We start from the raw sequence: 15711 nt of genomic DNA, 5'->3' as shown, positions 1-15711 counted from the left end.
TGTTTGATATCTTGACTTAAGTCCTACACTTCTAGAGCTGGTGATACAGTACATGCATTTTTTTATAAACTGTAGAACTGCTATAACTGTGACACTTAAAATCAATCATGTCTATACATCAAGAATGCAAAATTATGCAGTTTGTACATTTCCTAGGCTGTTTTCTATTTCTTCCATTGCTTAAAAGCTGTGAAGTAGCTCAAAAATGGGAATTTTCATATAGTTATTTCTGTTACTCAGTGATTAAATTCTTCATTATTTTTTTTTTTTCCTCCAGTTCTATCCCTGTGCATTGAACTGAATGTATTTCTAAAGTCTGTCATGCATTTTCCCCTATATTACATCAGTTCTTACAGGAAAAATTGCTTCCCTATCTGTTGAACTACTGACCATTGCACTTTTCAGGAGCACTTTCTCAGCGGGTAAGGCTGTAGATAAATAACCATCTTTGAATATATTCACATCAGTAGACTCTGGAGCTGTGTATGATTCAATAGAAAGTGGTCCAGTTATGAGGGAGTGGTGCAAAAATTGGGATCTGCCGTTATAGGCAGCATCAACACAGTTCTAAAATGAAAAAGATTTTTGTTCCACAAAACTGCAACAATTCCATATTCCCTGAGCAAATCTGGCACACCATCCCTGTTAAACAGATGCACTCATGTGCAATGTTCAAATACTGCTGAGATGTAACAACATGGTTTACTATTTCCAGGAGCATTTAGGAGCCTCGGTCAGGACCAGGGTTCATGACTGCTCTGCAGGAATGCCTGGAGGACATAGCCTTAGCCCATAAACATTTCTCAGTATTCAGGTCCAGTTCAGCAGAAATAAACTGCTGCTGGTCTGTGCTGTTTACCATAGCCAACTAATTACAGAGCACTTTTCAATATGCTCTGTGACATGGCCTCTTTGAATGGCACAGAGAAAGTAAAACTAGGATTCCGTTCTTACTGCAGTAGCAGAGCCCTACACCAGAATCCCTTACTAGTATTATCACATCAGGTCCCCTGACACTCACCCAGATCTGGTTACTGCTAATAGAAGAAAATGGTACACACACACACAGCCCATGGTGGTATGTTCATTTAAACTGTTTTCAAATTTAGATCATACCTTTTGAAACAGGGAAAAAGGGAAATGAGATCTTGAGGACATGTTTAAATTCATGAAGTCTTCCTTTTCATGCCTTATCTTAACATTCCCTAGGCTGAGGAATAATAGTCAGTCATATATTACGAAAATGAAAAAGCACCTGTAAAAATATTGTCTCTCGGTTATATTTCCAGTTGCATGTTTTTCTGGGTTTCATAGTTTTGTGATAAAATCTGACAAGATATTTAACACTGAAGTGTCTACTGCAAACACAGGGTAATTATGTTTCATAGAAACCCTTAGCTTGCCTATTGTTAAGACACCTTTCATAAATTGTCTAATTAATTTCCCCTCTATATAAAGGGGCAGCAACTCTCTCAAAGCTGTCACAGTCTATTAACTAAACAAAGTTGATTTGAAATCCTGCTTAAGTAGATATTCACAGTGCAGCACATCACAATGATTCATGCTGAATGTATATTTTTATACCTTAATTATATTCAGTAATGAAACAGACTTACTACATTTTAAGGCTTGTGGCACAAACTGATTAATACCAGGAAATTGAGACCCAAAGTAGTTATGAAGTCATTTGCCATTGTCTTGCTCATGTAGCTCTAAATGCAACTGGAGCAGTGCCAGTAGCAACACAAAGCAAAGCCACCAAGTACAAACAATACCCTTTTAACCAGCCCATTTGCTCCCCTTAGCCTTTGAAATGACTTTGTAAGGGCAAACTTCTACCCCGAGAAGAAAATGCATCATGCCAATGACATCATCTGCGGGAAAGCTCCTGCTGCGGTCCTGCTGCACTCTGGTCTTGCCTGCACACTGAGGAGTAGGCATATGTACTTAAGTGTTTAAACTTCAGGTTTGGCAGAGATTAAAGCAGCTCGAGCTTCTGAATGAATGGAATGGAATGGAATGGAATGGAATGGAATGGAATGGAATGGAATAGAAATAGTTCAGTTGAAAGGGATCTGCAGTGATCTTTTTGTCCAGTTGCCTGACCAGTTCAGGGCTGACCAGAAGCTAAAGCATGGTATTAAGGGCATTGTCTAAATGCCTCTTAAACACTGACAAGCTTGGAGCACTGACCACCTCCCTAGGAAGACTGTTCCAGTGTTTGACCACTCTCTTGATAAAGAAATGCTTCCTAATGTCAAGCCTGAACCTCCCCTGGTGCAGCTTTGAACCATTCCCATGTGTCCTATCACTGGATCCTGGGGAGATCAGCACCTCCGTCTCCACTTCCCCTCCTCAGGAAGATGTAGAGAGCAACAAGGTCACCCTTCAGCCTCCTTTTCTCCTAACTAGGCACACCCAAGGTCTTTAGCAGCCTCTCATAGGATGCTCATTCCTTTTATGCCTTTACCTCTCCCAAGCTGCCTTTGCAATTTGCTGCCAGGGGCAGGGAGGGCTCTGCGAAGAGCCATCAGCCAGCACAGACAGAGCCAGCCAGGGACCCAAGGTCTTGTGCAGAACAGATCCTGCTCAGTTAGGGGCGTCTGTAAACCTCCAAAACCCCTTGCAGCAGGATAGTTCCATCAGCTTTTAGGTGGGGGGTTTTAGGACTCTGTTGGTGTGGGGGTATTAAGGATTCCCTTCTACGTTTGCTTCGCCTCTGAAGTTAAATTGAGGCAGAAGGAAAACTGGAGGTGGGGAGCTGAGGTGAGAGAGAAATAGGTGCTGGAGGGTAGGTGATAAAATTAGATGAAAGAAGGAAAGGATGAGTCAATGACAGGGGAAAAGGCTGACACAGGTTAAGTTTCACAACATGACTGAAATGATGTAACGGCTTGTTGCAGCCAAATGGTAGGGTCCTGCTTTTTCTCTATTAGTTTTGGTTTTTTTAATTCTGAGTTAGTCCTTTTTTCTCCTACTGAGGAGAGGATAAATCAGTGCAGGGGTTCCTAAATCAGCATGCAGCCAGAAGCTAGAACTATCCCGTATTCCTATGGCAACAGTGAATTGTTAGATCAGCTTAGGTGTCTTGTGAAACAGCATCATGAGAAGGAAGATAAACATGGGAAAAATAAGAAAACATTACAAATTAAAAATCAATTAAGACATATTTAGTTTCTGTATGTGCCAAAGTTTTTTTAATTGATGGAGAAATGGGGACCCAAAACACAAATTTAATAGTCCTGGATTTCAAAGAATCATTAGCTATTCATAGCAGGAAGGAAGGTAGAAAACAGGGGAGGGGAAGGGGCAGTCCATCAGTCAGAATCTTCTTTTATGTGCATTAATGCATTTTATAGATCTAAAGATGAGCAGAAGGACCATCAGGACTTACTGCATAATGCATGCTCAGTGCCCAATTACACTGGCATGGGCAGGGATTCAGGAAAGTTAGTCTAAAAATTCCATCTTAGAACTCTGAAGCATCTTTATAATAACACTTTTTAAAGTAAAAGTCAAAAAAAGAAAGAGAAACTGAATCACATTTAATCCCTGTTTTAAATAGAGAACTATTATTGGCTTGTACTAGACACAGAGAGTCTTGTTTCAATGTTAGTCATAATACTGTTAAAAATTAACTAAATGACTATTGAAGCCACTCCTGGAACCTCTTGCTATAATTAATGTTAGACAAAGAGAATACTTATTTTACTTTAAAATAGTCCTTTTGAGACTCATTAAAAATTAGTGTCATATGTTTATAAATGTAACATGTACCAAATAAACACAGGAAATACAGTGGTGCAGTCAGTTCTTATACTGTAACAATCTTCTCTTGCTATGATAGGAAGAGTACACATTCTATTGCAGAATAAAATCTTGCAAATTGTTATAGCTCTTGGACACCTTTACTTGTAGAAAGTCACCTTGTCACTTGTAGGTCCATGTTTACACTGAAAGTCTGGGCACAAGTGTAATTTCTCAGGCAACCATAAGACTTGTGCAAGTCTATGGCTTACAGTGGTTTAAACACATGGTTTACAGTTCTGGGATCAGAGTCATGCCAATCCACAGGCAAGATCGCTGAGAATGGGATCCATCTTTGGGTCAGCCCAAGTGTTAGGCCAAAGAATGCTCTCAAAGCCCTGTGGTTCAGAGCCACATAAACTCATTTCTCAGGTTATCAGGTCAGCAAATCTACCTGAGGCTTAGTTTTCTTTCTTCATTCTTCAGTCTGCTTGACAACACTCCCAGAACAATCCAGAGCAGACATTAGTTAATGGAAGAGACTTACTGAAATGTGTATGCTCTGATATTAGCGTTCATTTCAAAAATTGGAGACTCTGGTAGGACCAGCATCTAGGTGTCTTACTGCTATTAATGAGCCAAGAGAAAGCTACACTATTCAGTCATAGGAACCAAAAAAGGACATATTATAGGGAAACTTAGCTGAAACTGCAACTAAAAGGTTACAGTTATCAATAACATTATTGAGTTTTGTTCTCTACACTATCCAGCCAAACTTAATTACTTTGTATGCAAACTCTGGTCATTGTGGTTTTAGATGCACAGGTAAACAAAACTCACCTCAGTCATTTATAGTTGTATTAAAATTATAAATAAACATAGCTGTTTCTAGTTCTCCCTATTGTTAATCAGACTTCAACTGGCTTAAAATCTTCACAGGCTTCTTAGCTTGTGTAGGGTGTTACAAGTGCCATATACAGCGAGATTTAGGCATGGGCAAAGGAGTTCTGATCTGTCAGCACTTAACCATATTTAAAAAAAAAAAAAAATTTAGCATTTTTAAGACAATTTGGTGTGGAAATTAAAGTCCCAGTTGCTTCTTAACTTGAAAATTTAAGATAGTGGGATTCACTGGAAAAATCCACCTGGAATCTTCCATCTGGTTTAGCGATGTTGATAATCAACTCAGACAGATATTGTGCAGACAAGCTGGAAAAATTTCCGTTTCCTTTCATTCTCCCGCACTTGTTCTGATATTCAGCATGTGTACAATGCCTTTTACAGGTACTCCTTCCAGACTGCACCTTTTTCTGCCAAGTCTGATACAAATCTCAAGACTTAGGTATCCAAAGGAGTTTATCCAAGTGAATTTGTTTACTCTCCCTAAGGTTCTTCCCCTCACTTGCACCTGCTGGGTGTAGGGAGGCTGGCTGGGTGTATTGAGCTTTCAGGCTTCTCCCTGTTGTTACGTCATGTAAAACGTAAAGAGACAACAATTTTTGTAGGGCTGAGTGGCATGGTTTGCAGGGGTATGTCTTAGGGTGCAGGTCTTACCTCTGGCCACTAGTAAGGAAATAAATTACATGTTGTTAGTGGTTTATGTATCTTTCTATAAATCACATCCACAACTTGTCCTTCTCTTTCCAAGGAACCCTACATCTGAACTAATTCTTCTTCATCTGTAGGGATTTTTTATTTTCCCTGGAATCATGTTAGAAATTCCAAGTCACAGAACAAAGAAAAAAAGTTTGTTTTTTCAAGGAAAAAAAAGAGTTGGTGGAAACAGCCTTGACAGCTGTGCTCTGTGGCTCAGTAAATTAAGACGTTTTACTTGCTCCTTTCAGGGATGTGTTTAGTCTAGATACTCTTGATTTATATATCTTTTTTGGCTGGGTTGGGGTTTTTTATGCAGATTTGCAGTGATTTCATTCAAGCTTATGTTTGCCTAGCATGAGAGAGATGTTGAGAAGAATATGAGTAAATTTAGTCCCTATAATGTTTACCTTCTCCGTTTGTTACTTAAGAGACTGCTTAATTTTCAGAGAAATTTGCCTGTCTTGTTTTACAATCCACCTGAAAGTAGCAGGGGTTTGGAAAGCTGCTGGGAAATAATTTCTCTCTCTCACAGAAGTGGCAGTGCACAGAGGATGCTTCTGGCAAACTTCGAATTCACAAGTGTAAAGTATCTAGTGACATCCTTGCCATCAGAAAAAGGACCCGCAGCATACACTCCCGGGGATACAGCGGTAAAGACAAAGACTGCAACTGTGGAGACACTGATTACCGAAACAGCAGGACCCAAAGAAAAAATCAAAGACAGTTCTTGAGAAACCCTAATGCACAAAGTAAGTGTTAGCTGATCTCTTGAACTCTGCAGCAGAGGAGGGGGGAAATGGCCAGCAGAGGGTTGGCTTACCAGTGCTTTCACCTTTTACTCTTGCTTTCACCTCCATGTCTGATGAACACAACTGTAATTGACAGTCAGGTTCTACATAATTACCTCTTTAATAGCAATAATAATAACAACAGCAATGTTTATCCTTTGGATCACAGTGAGGAACAATCTTTAGGCTGGTAGTGGTGACGGTGGCGGTGATGACGATGCTCTGGTGCCACCTATCGCACTGCTCAGACGTGACAGCCCGGTGGCATCTGCGGATCAATCCGTGCCGCTATTTGCTAAGACGGCCAACGCAAGTGTTTTCTTGCATCGTTAACACTGAATTCACATGCCGTTTGGTGATATCCCAAAGCCACCTTTTACATGAGGCACTGCAGCGCTGCGACTGAAATACTGCTCGGCTGGGACTTCCCGGCGAGTCAGTACTGGGATCCCCGCAGGGACACGAGTGAGATTGCAGTGTCCTCTAGTGGAGCGTGGGCTGAAGGGAATGTACAAGAGGGGTTTAGAACCAGCAGTACTTGGATTTGTTTCTGCTAATGACCTCTACAAAAGAAGCCTATTTAAAGAAACCGTTATTTTAAACGGAACAAATTATTTTCTACTATCTGCCCGGTGATGAAAGTGAAGTTCTGTACCTATAGTAATACAAGCAGACCCAGATTTCAGGCTTTGCTCAAGAGCAGGCTTTATCCTCCCACTCTCCGTCTAGAATACTAGGGGAATGAACTAAAGATGGTCTTTAAAACAGGAAGATGGTGAAGTCGCATGAGAAACTTAAAAGTTAGAAGATGCTGCACAGATGTCTACAAAATAAGAATATAATGTCAGTATAATTCAAAACATTTCCTAATCTAAAGCCTCCCCCACTCTGGTTGTGAACAAAAATCACCAGTATTCTTTGTATGTTCAAGCACAATATTGTCTGTCTTGAGTTGTCTCATTGTTCAGACTAAATGCTGCCTAAATTTCTTCCATTTGTTTAGTACGATCTAAGGAACTTCACAGTGTGTATAGGCAGGCCTCTGCTGAAAAGTCACAGCTGAAAATGTCACAGACTGCCAGGGTGATCCTCAGACTGGGGAATGTTCCCCCAAGTGATATGTTCAAGGGGAAATACCTGCCATGTACCTTGAACAGAGATGGTATTGCTGGAGCACCAGCAAGGGCTGAATGGGGATTGCGACTGGGGGAAGGGGCTTGAGGAGAGAAAGTGGGGAAAAGCTGGAAGACGTCTTAAGGAGACACCAGAAAGTGTGTTTATTATGCTTTTCTCCTTTACAACATTCTTACACTTTTTCCCTCTTCCTCCTCCTCCAAATCTGCCTTAGCACTCCTCTGAGTAGAGCAGGGAAAGACTCATGATGATGAGACATTGTTATGGGCATGACTAGTTCAGGCATCAGTTTTTAGATGACACTAGGATAAAATGCTTATATATTCCACCCTTTCACTCACTTGATTAATAAGTAGTATTATCAGAGGCTGTTAAAATGTCAGAAACTGTCCCATTTGACCCTATGAATCTTTCTGCATTATTTTATTAGAGAGTAATATAGTTATAAATCAGAAAGATGCTTTGAAACTAGGGGTTTTCTCTTCAGGAAGATGAATGTCTTCATTGACTTGGCTGGGAAGCCTTTTTTGACCTGGCAGGCAACTGCTGAAACAGTTTAGGACAGGGTGGTTGGAATGGAGAGTTGAATGATGTTTACTGTCTGCACTTCTAAAAGATTCTTGCAGGAAAGTTTCAATGTGAGTCCCTCAAATACATTAACATTAAACCTGCAGTAGAACTAACACTACCTGCCAAAGGCAGTACTTTCTTACAGCTCCTGTTTTCTTCTGCTGCATGAATTATTATTTAACTGTTAGGTGACTAAGGGGAGCTCAGCATAGATGTAACAAATGGAAATGCCCTACAAGTGATTTTTTCAAGTTGAATTATGTATTTCTAGGACTCTGTGTGTGGATGGTTTTGCTAGACAGAACATGCTTTGGTGTGGTATTGACTGTAGGTTTTAACAGCTTCATTTGGGACAAGTGCATTTAACAAAAGAAGTAAAGAGGGTAAGGTCTTCCTGAGCCCAAATATGGGTATTCTTGTACAGAACATTAAAAACCATCAAAAAGTTAATTGTCTTAGTTAATCTGACTCATATACGCAGTACCTAAAAGAGATGTAACCTTACTAAGTTCAGAGTTTTCAATGGTTAAAAGTGACACAATAAATCTCACTGTAGCTCTACAACGCAGCAAGTTTTTGGTGCACATAAATACAGATGATGTGTGTGTCAAGGTATATATAGATACATATACATTGATTATATGATGGATTCTTGCCCTTTTAATGACTATCTTTCAAAAAGAAAAGGTGTTATCCTTTTAAAAAATCATTTTTATTCTAAAGCGTAAGTCAAAATTATGTCACATGCCAATTTACAGGTGGTGACCTTGTTTTACAGTATTGAATGGTTTTATTTTCTAAAGTAGCTTCTAATCCTGTGGTCTCTGATTTTTTGAGTGTCTCTTTCAAGATATCTCATTTCTGAGACACTGATTTTATTTGGAGATATAGATACTAACTGTGGCATAAGGTCAGACTAGCATGAAATGCAAACCTTGAAGCAGTTGATATTTCATGTTACTCATGAAAGTGTGGGCCCCAATGTATCAAAAAATTATTAAATAAGTTTCTCTAAAGCCACAGGAAAAAATAAGCTAGTTTTACTGAACAGCATTATTGCTCTTTGCAATATGTTTTTTGTTCATGGCATGAGTCATGTAGGTATGTATATGCAGCTGGGAATGTTTCATTCTTCTACTTCAGAATACAAACCGCGATTTGTTCACACTCGCCAAACCCGGTCCTTGTCTGTGGAATTTGAAGGTGAAATATATGACATAAATCTGGAAGAGGAAGAACTACAGGTCTTAAAGACCAAAAGTATCACCAAGCGCCACAATACTGAAAATGAGGAAGAAGCAGAGTTAATCAACGGAGGTCCTGGTGACACGATGATCGCTGATGGCACTGATGTTATAGGTCAACCCAACTCTGTCAGAGTGACGCACAAGTACAATTGCTTTTTCTGTGTTTTTTTTTGTTTGTTTTTTTTTTTTAAAATGAAATCTTCATTTTCTAATGGTATTATCTCTCTCCATTTTTTATGATTTTATAGTTATAATATATAAGAACTCAAAAGTATCATAGATTTTAGATAAACCTGAGTTGTATTTGTTAGTAGATGGAATCATTTAAGTTTACTATGTGTATTTAAAGGGAGGCATTTAGTTCATTTTTTTTTTTTCTGAGAGAGAATAGGCATCTCCAGAGAGAGATTCATCCCACATATAGAAACACGCATCTTATGATGGATTAATCACCATGCGAAGCTGACACTCCTGCTGTTCTTTATGAAGTCCAGGGTACCTGTTTAGCATAGAGGCCTAAATTTGAGATGACTGATATCCCACTCTAAAGGAGGACAGTTTACATCAGTTACATCATCTTTCTTAATGCTTAGTTGTTAGCAGCCACTAACATCAGCTAAGATACATTAGACCTTTTTATCCCTGTAGAGACCTGCAACCATTTTTCCATCCTGGAAAATGCTTACATATCAATTTTTAGCCCGACACTAAGTCTCAATGAAAAGGCGAAAATCTCAAAATATTTTTTAGTTTAAAAAAGCTAATATGATTGATCTGAAGAGCCAGGCAGATGCAGGCAACTGAAGTCTTCTATTTTGTCCTTTTTATTGTGTTTAAAATATAAATAACATTTCTCTATTTTTTTTTTCAAACATCAAGGAAAACATAAAAGTTAATTTTGAATAAGTAGAAATTATCGATTTTTTACATTGATTTAATTTTTAATTCATTTTCCATTTTACATTTTTTACATGATTTTCAACCATGGCATTAATAAAGCCTTAAATAGCTTTCTGGAAAAGTTATTATTTCTCCATAAAGTGTTTTGATTTTTACTGAGTACAGTATTGCTTTCAGAATCCTTTGAGTGCAGAAGAAAACCTAATGGGATAACATGGGAAGAGATAAACATCTAAATCTTCCTTTCTGCTATTCTTCTCAAAAATTAAAAGAAAGGTTCTGGTGAAGCAGGACCCTAAAAAGGTTGTGTCTATAAAATTGGAATATTTCCATAATTAAGGAATTTCTTTTTGTCAGCATGGAGACTTTGAAAGTCCAGCCTGTAGTCTGCTGGATTTTCTATCTCAGTCCACTTCCTTGGCCTTCCATGTGCTGTTTTTTTCTTGGTAGAGCTGTTTTTTCAAACACTGGTATGATTTTTTTTGTCATTGCCTCACAACACAGTGTTCTGTAGGCTTTTTTTAACCACTTATTTGAACTCTTTGTTCTAACTTTTATTCTTATTGATCTTTATTGATTATATTGGTCTTTAGTCCACTATGTTCTGTTCCTGTTTTGCATACTTGGAAGATGGGACACATTTATCTGGTGAAAGGAATATGTTTCTCAGCAGCTGGTGGTTAAATAAGAAATGGCACATTTGGTTAACCAGAGGCTTTAAATTCTGAAGATAGTTTTATTTCAGTTTTGGTTTCATTTCTGATTGGGTTAAAAATTTTCAAGATGACATTGCCATTGAATTTTTGATTAGCAGCCCCAGACCACCTGTCATGGATGAGGATTTTTTTATTATCATTTGCAGAGAAAAGAGATTGAAACAACTATTACTATTATTAAGGCAACATGAGGAGATCCTGTAGACTGTATTTATTTCTTAATAAAGTATAACAAAGAATTGATTAGGAATGTTAGAAGAAAGCAGAGAAATGGGTAGGCATTGGGAAAACACTGACCTTTTTCCTATTTGTTAAATTCATGTCTACAGATGCTTTATTCTTCCAAATGACACTATTCACTGTGAGAGGGAGTTGTACCAGTCTGCCAGAGCCTGGAAGGACCACAAGGCTTACATTGATAAAGAGGTAAGAAGTATCTTAAAATCTGAGTGAAGTAGTTGACCTGCTACCTTTTCAAAGAATAATTATGACTTGGAAATACTCTCTGCAGATTGAAGCTCTCCAAGACAAAATTAAGAATTTGAGGGAAGTTAGAGGACACCTAAAAAGAAGAAAGCCAGATGAATGTGACTGTAGTAAACAGAGGTAAGAGAGATGGCATTCATCACTGAAAGCTACAATGATTGCTAAGGCTTACATATTTTCCAAGCTTTTTGAGATGGAAAAGAAAGAATATAAGCTTTATTGATATTTATAACCACTGTAGATACTCATTTTAGTTAGATCCATCTTAAGAGTAGAAGATACTGTAAATCAAAGTAAGATGAATGTTAAAATTTTGCAATTAAGTATGTTTGTATTCTACTGACATATTTGAACCCAGCTGTAGTTTTGCTATAATCTAGCATAGGATCACTCACACACATACATAGTTTCTTTAAATGAAGTGAAAATCGTAAGTCATTCTGTGTAGTTCCTTAAAAAAAATGTCAAAGTTGGCATGTTTCTGATTTGGTTTTGTGTTGAAAATTGTTTCATGACTTGATAATTCCTAATAATATTTCTGTAGCTACTACAACAAAGAGAAAGGAGTAAAGGCCCAAGAGAAACTCAAGAGCCATCTTCATCCCTTCAAGTAAGATTGTTATTATCCTCTTACTCTCTCAGCTGGCTTTTTGGTGACTGAAGAAATATAATTGTTTGGGGGTTTTTTAGTGGAGAGGGGAAGGGGTGAGGCAAAGGAATGAAAAAGTCACATTTAGCAAGCTTTTTCAAGAAACCTCCAGTAGTTTTGGACAGACTTGTGGAAGTTTATGGATAATGTTTTTTAAACCTATTGATAGAAAATGTATTAAATTAATAATTTCAGAAGCTGATTGACCTCATAATTGTTAAAATGATCCAGTTAAGCCTAAATGTAACAGTGGATCATTTCACAGGCTTACTGAAAAGAACACCTTGTAATAACAGCTGGGGTGGAAGATGAGCTAGAAGAAGGGCATATTCTCATCCTCTCCTCTTTAAAAAAGCCAGAAAGATGTAAAAGTTGATAGTGCTGTTGTTAACCAATTAGAGACTGTTCTCCGTCAGTCATGCCCAACTTTCTCTCTGAACAGAGAAGCAGCACAGGAAGTGGATGGCAAACTTCAGCTGTTCAAAGAGAACCGGAGAAGGAAGAAAGAAAGGAAGGGGAAAAAGCGCCAGAAGAAAGGAGACGAGTGTAGCCTTCCTGGACTGACATGTTTTACCCATGACAACAACCACTGGCAAACAGCACCATTCTGGAACTGTAAGTCTGATGTCCACATGCAGATTTGACGTAGGTTATACTGCTGTGTTACGGAGTTTGCACTTCATGCAATCAGAGCATTATTTTGAAGAACTGGCACTTAGTAATGCTGCTGCTGCCATTATTCTGAAGTATGAAAGAAGAATGTCACTTGAGTATGCTTGCAATTTTTGCACTTCTTGTTTATATGAAATTAGCACAAGAGGCTCAATGTTAAACAATACAGAAACAAAAAGGAGAACTGACCTATAAACCATAGATTTTTGTAACCAGCCACTGAGATTTATGTCATTTCTAGGAGATCAAAATGACCAAATATTTCACAGTAATTTTAACTGAGTTTCTGATTGTTAATAATAACCTTATTCTTCCAGTGGTCACAAATCTTTTTTGGGACTTGACCTTTAAAGCTGTCACAAAACTCAGCACATAAAATGTCTTTTTTAACTTTATCATTTTCATTTCAAAGTGTATCATAAACAACTTCCCATATTGTGAAGAAAATAAAGATACTTTCCCTTGTGATTTATTCCCATTAATCTCATGTTTTATATTCTAAAAGAATTTTAAAATCACGACTGTGGAACGCTCACTTGGTGTATAAGAACAAAATATTATAGCTAGAGAATATTTTAAGATCCTTCAAACTTCAGAGTATATAGATAACTATCCTATTGAGGCATGCTTCAACATTTCTTGGTATTCAGCGTTAACAAAACGGCACTTTCTCATATTTGGTGGTGGAGCAACAGAAGTGATTTAAAACTTTACTTTCAAAAACTTCAAGATCAAATGATTATTAAGTTACAACGTATTTGGCTCCAAGCAGAAAATTTGCTAAGAGGAATTTTTCATTTGGAGAAGGATATTGTCTCCTAGTGATAATCTTCTCTGATTATACTAGGACTTCTGCTAATACAGTTTTTACATTTTAAGATGTTCCTAAAGTAGTCATAGGCATGATTTTTGTTTTAAAGACAATTATTAGATTGACTTATTACTTTTAACTGTAGAGTACCAAACAGTTATGAAAAGCATTCTCTTATTTCTGTGCATTCTGGCAATGCTCCAGCAACAGTCATGGAGTAAAAAAATGTCCTTTTGATGCAGTCCATAACTTAAAGAAGAGGTAATGTATTATAATACCCTTATTATTTATATTAAGTTTGTTCAAAACATTGATACTGTTACAACTAGTCACAGTACTAATAACAAATCTAAATAAAAATCTAAGGCAGTATTAGTATTTTATTGTTGGAATCAAAGAAATATTCTTCTACAGAAAAAAAACTTTGTTAGCAGTTTGAAAAGACATCTCTTTCTTACAACCTTTTCTGCTGACAGGGCAAGATTATAGAGAAGAAATGCCCAGGTCTCCTCGATGGCTGCTCCCATCCTGTGACACCTGCATCCAGGTGTCTTCATGCTCTAGGTTTCCCCAGGTTGAAAAGTGAAAACAAGGTGTAATCCAGTTACACTGCTTGAGACTGTCCTACAAAGGCCTGACTGAATGACTCAATTTCCCTCGTATTTGTGTATCAGATAAACAAATGAGAGACAGCAGTTCAAAATAACAAAGTTGTTTCTTACGAAAACTCAAGCCAGTAAGGAAGAACTACTTATAATGAGGCATAGGATTTACCTATTGGTCTTCCTTCCCACCTTGCTTCTTCCATCTTTCCTGCATTCAGGGTGCTAGGCAAGCTCCCTGCATGCAAGCCCATCTCTCTTCGTTGCCTAATCTCTCTCGCTTGCCCCATTCCCATACCCTGCCTCACGCTTTCTTGACTGCTGTGTCATTTCCATCTCTTGGTACCACTTATGGTACCAACTAGGAATCTGGCCTTCCTCTAGTGCTTACACTTCTGTAATTTTCTCTTCTACTTGTATCTCAAAGGCTCTACCAGGCTAAGGTTACTTGCTGTTGGGGGAAATAGTACCCTTCTGCATTATAAGCGGTTCCAATGAATCTTCTTGCATACAGATCTCAAGGATAAGGATTTGTGCTGTTCTTTTGTAAAGTCTGTATTCCGCTCAATCCCAATAAACCATATATAACTCAGAACAGAATATGCCTTATTAAATATAGTATTCACTATCTTCTGCTTTCTTTAACTGTATGTTTGTGAAAATTATGCTAGCAACATTTATTGTTTTAGATGAGAATAACCTTCAAATAGATTTTTTTGAGATTGATCTAGAATTTAAGTATATGAAGATCTATAGAAGTTTCACTAGTAGAAGAAAGATATTATTTCCCACTGAAAACTAGTAACTTGTTTCTTTAATTACAGTGGGCTCTTTCTGTGCTTGCACAAGCTCAAATAACAACACTTACTGGTGTTTGCGAACAGTTAATGACACCCACAATTTCCTCTTTTGCGAGTTTGCAACTGGATTCTTGGAATATTTTGATATGAACACTGATCCCTATCAGGTAACACCCTTTTCCTGTTACAAAATGTTGTTCACCAGACTCCTCTAGGGTTTATTTATTTCTGTTAACAAGTATTTTTTCCCTCCATTCCTCTTTTTCCCAGCTGACGAACACAGTGCACACAGTGGAAAGAGGCATTTTGAATCAATTACACATACAGCTAATGGAACTGCGAAGTTGTCAAGGTTATAAGCAGTGCAATCCGAGGCCAAAGGGACTTGAAACAGGTACAAAAAAATAGGAGTGTTCATTTCTTTCTTTTTTTTTTTTTTTTTGGCGACTGATTAAGTACTAATTGTATCCATGAAGTGTCACTCTTAAGTGTTGCTCTGAATAATTTGGAATGATCCACATACACCACCCTGCATAGCTGCATGACCAGGAAGCTTCATTGCAAGTTTGCACAGGTTACTATAGACAGATATTGATGGCAAACAACATTTACAGAAACTCTGGAGAAAGATTATCATATTATTTGCACTAAGCAATAACAAGCATATACAGATCGCTCATAGTCTTTTCTCTGTTGTAGGTTTTATTTGGCTATTTTTTGCCTCCCAGTAGCAGATGAGGTGTTAAATCCTGCGTTTATTCCGATTGCTGTCTGGCTATATGAACAACCTCAGACTCTACACCATAACTGAGACTTAACATTGCAAACTTCTAATCAGCAGTAGTCCCCTCCATTTTTGAGAGAAGCAGTATTTCTTTACAACAGTATCTGAGTAGAAAATTAGATGGTATTTATACTTCATAACTCTGGAATTCATTACACTTAAATTTGGTTGATTGAGTATTGTATTTTTTTTACAGGAATACTCCTTTC

At 37.8% G+C, this 15711-nt stretch overlaps 1 protein-coding gene across 8 annotated transcripts in view; it reads left to right on the top strand.

The window, feature by feature from the left end:
* The window catches only part of SULF1 (sulfatase 1), a 123089-nt gene that overhangs the window by 100464 nt on the left and 6914 nt on the right, over positions 1-15711 (top strand). For 6 of the 8 annotated variants that reach the window (XM_074897681.1, XM_074897682.1, XM_074897685.1 and 3 more), the window contains 8 exons: positions 5876-6092; positions 8979-9225; positions 11028-11124; positions 11210-11304; positions 11729-11794; positions 12276-12448; positions 14743-14885; positions 14989-15112. In XM_074897681.1, the coding sequence (XP_074753782.1) occupies positions 5876-6092; positions 8979-9225; positions 11028-11124; positions 11210-11304; positions 11729-11794; positions 12276-12448; positions 14743-14885; positions 14989-15112 (1162 nt within the window). Of the gene's footprint in view, positions 1-5875; positions 6093-8978; positions 9226-11027; positions 11125-11209; positions 11305-11728; positions 11795-12275; positions 12449-14742; positions 14886-14957; positions 15113-15711 lie in introns of all 8 variants that reach the window. The other 2 variants (XR_012633024.1, XM_074897686.1) reach the window with 1 other exon arrangement.

Source organism: Athene noctua, chromosome 2 (genome assembly GCF_965140245.1).
Source record: "Athene noctua chromosome 2, bAthNoc1.hap1.1, whole genome shotgun sequence".
Lineage (NCBI taxonomy): Eukaryota > Metazoa > Chordata > Aves > Strigiformes > Strigidae > Athene > Athene noctua.
This window is presented reverse-complemented; position numbering and strand designations above follow the sequence as displayed.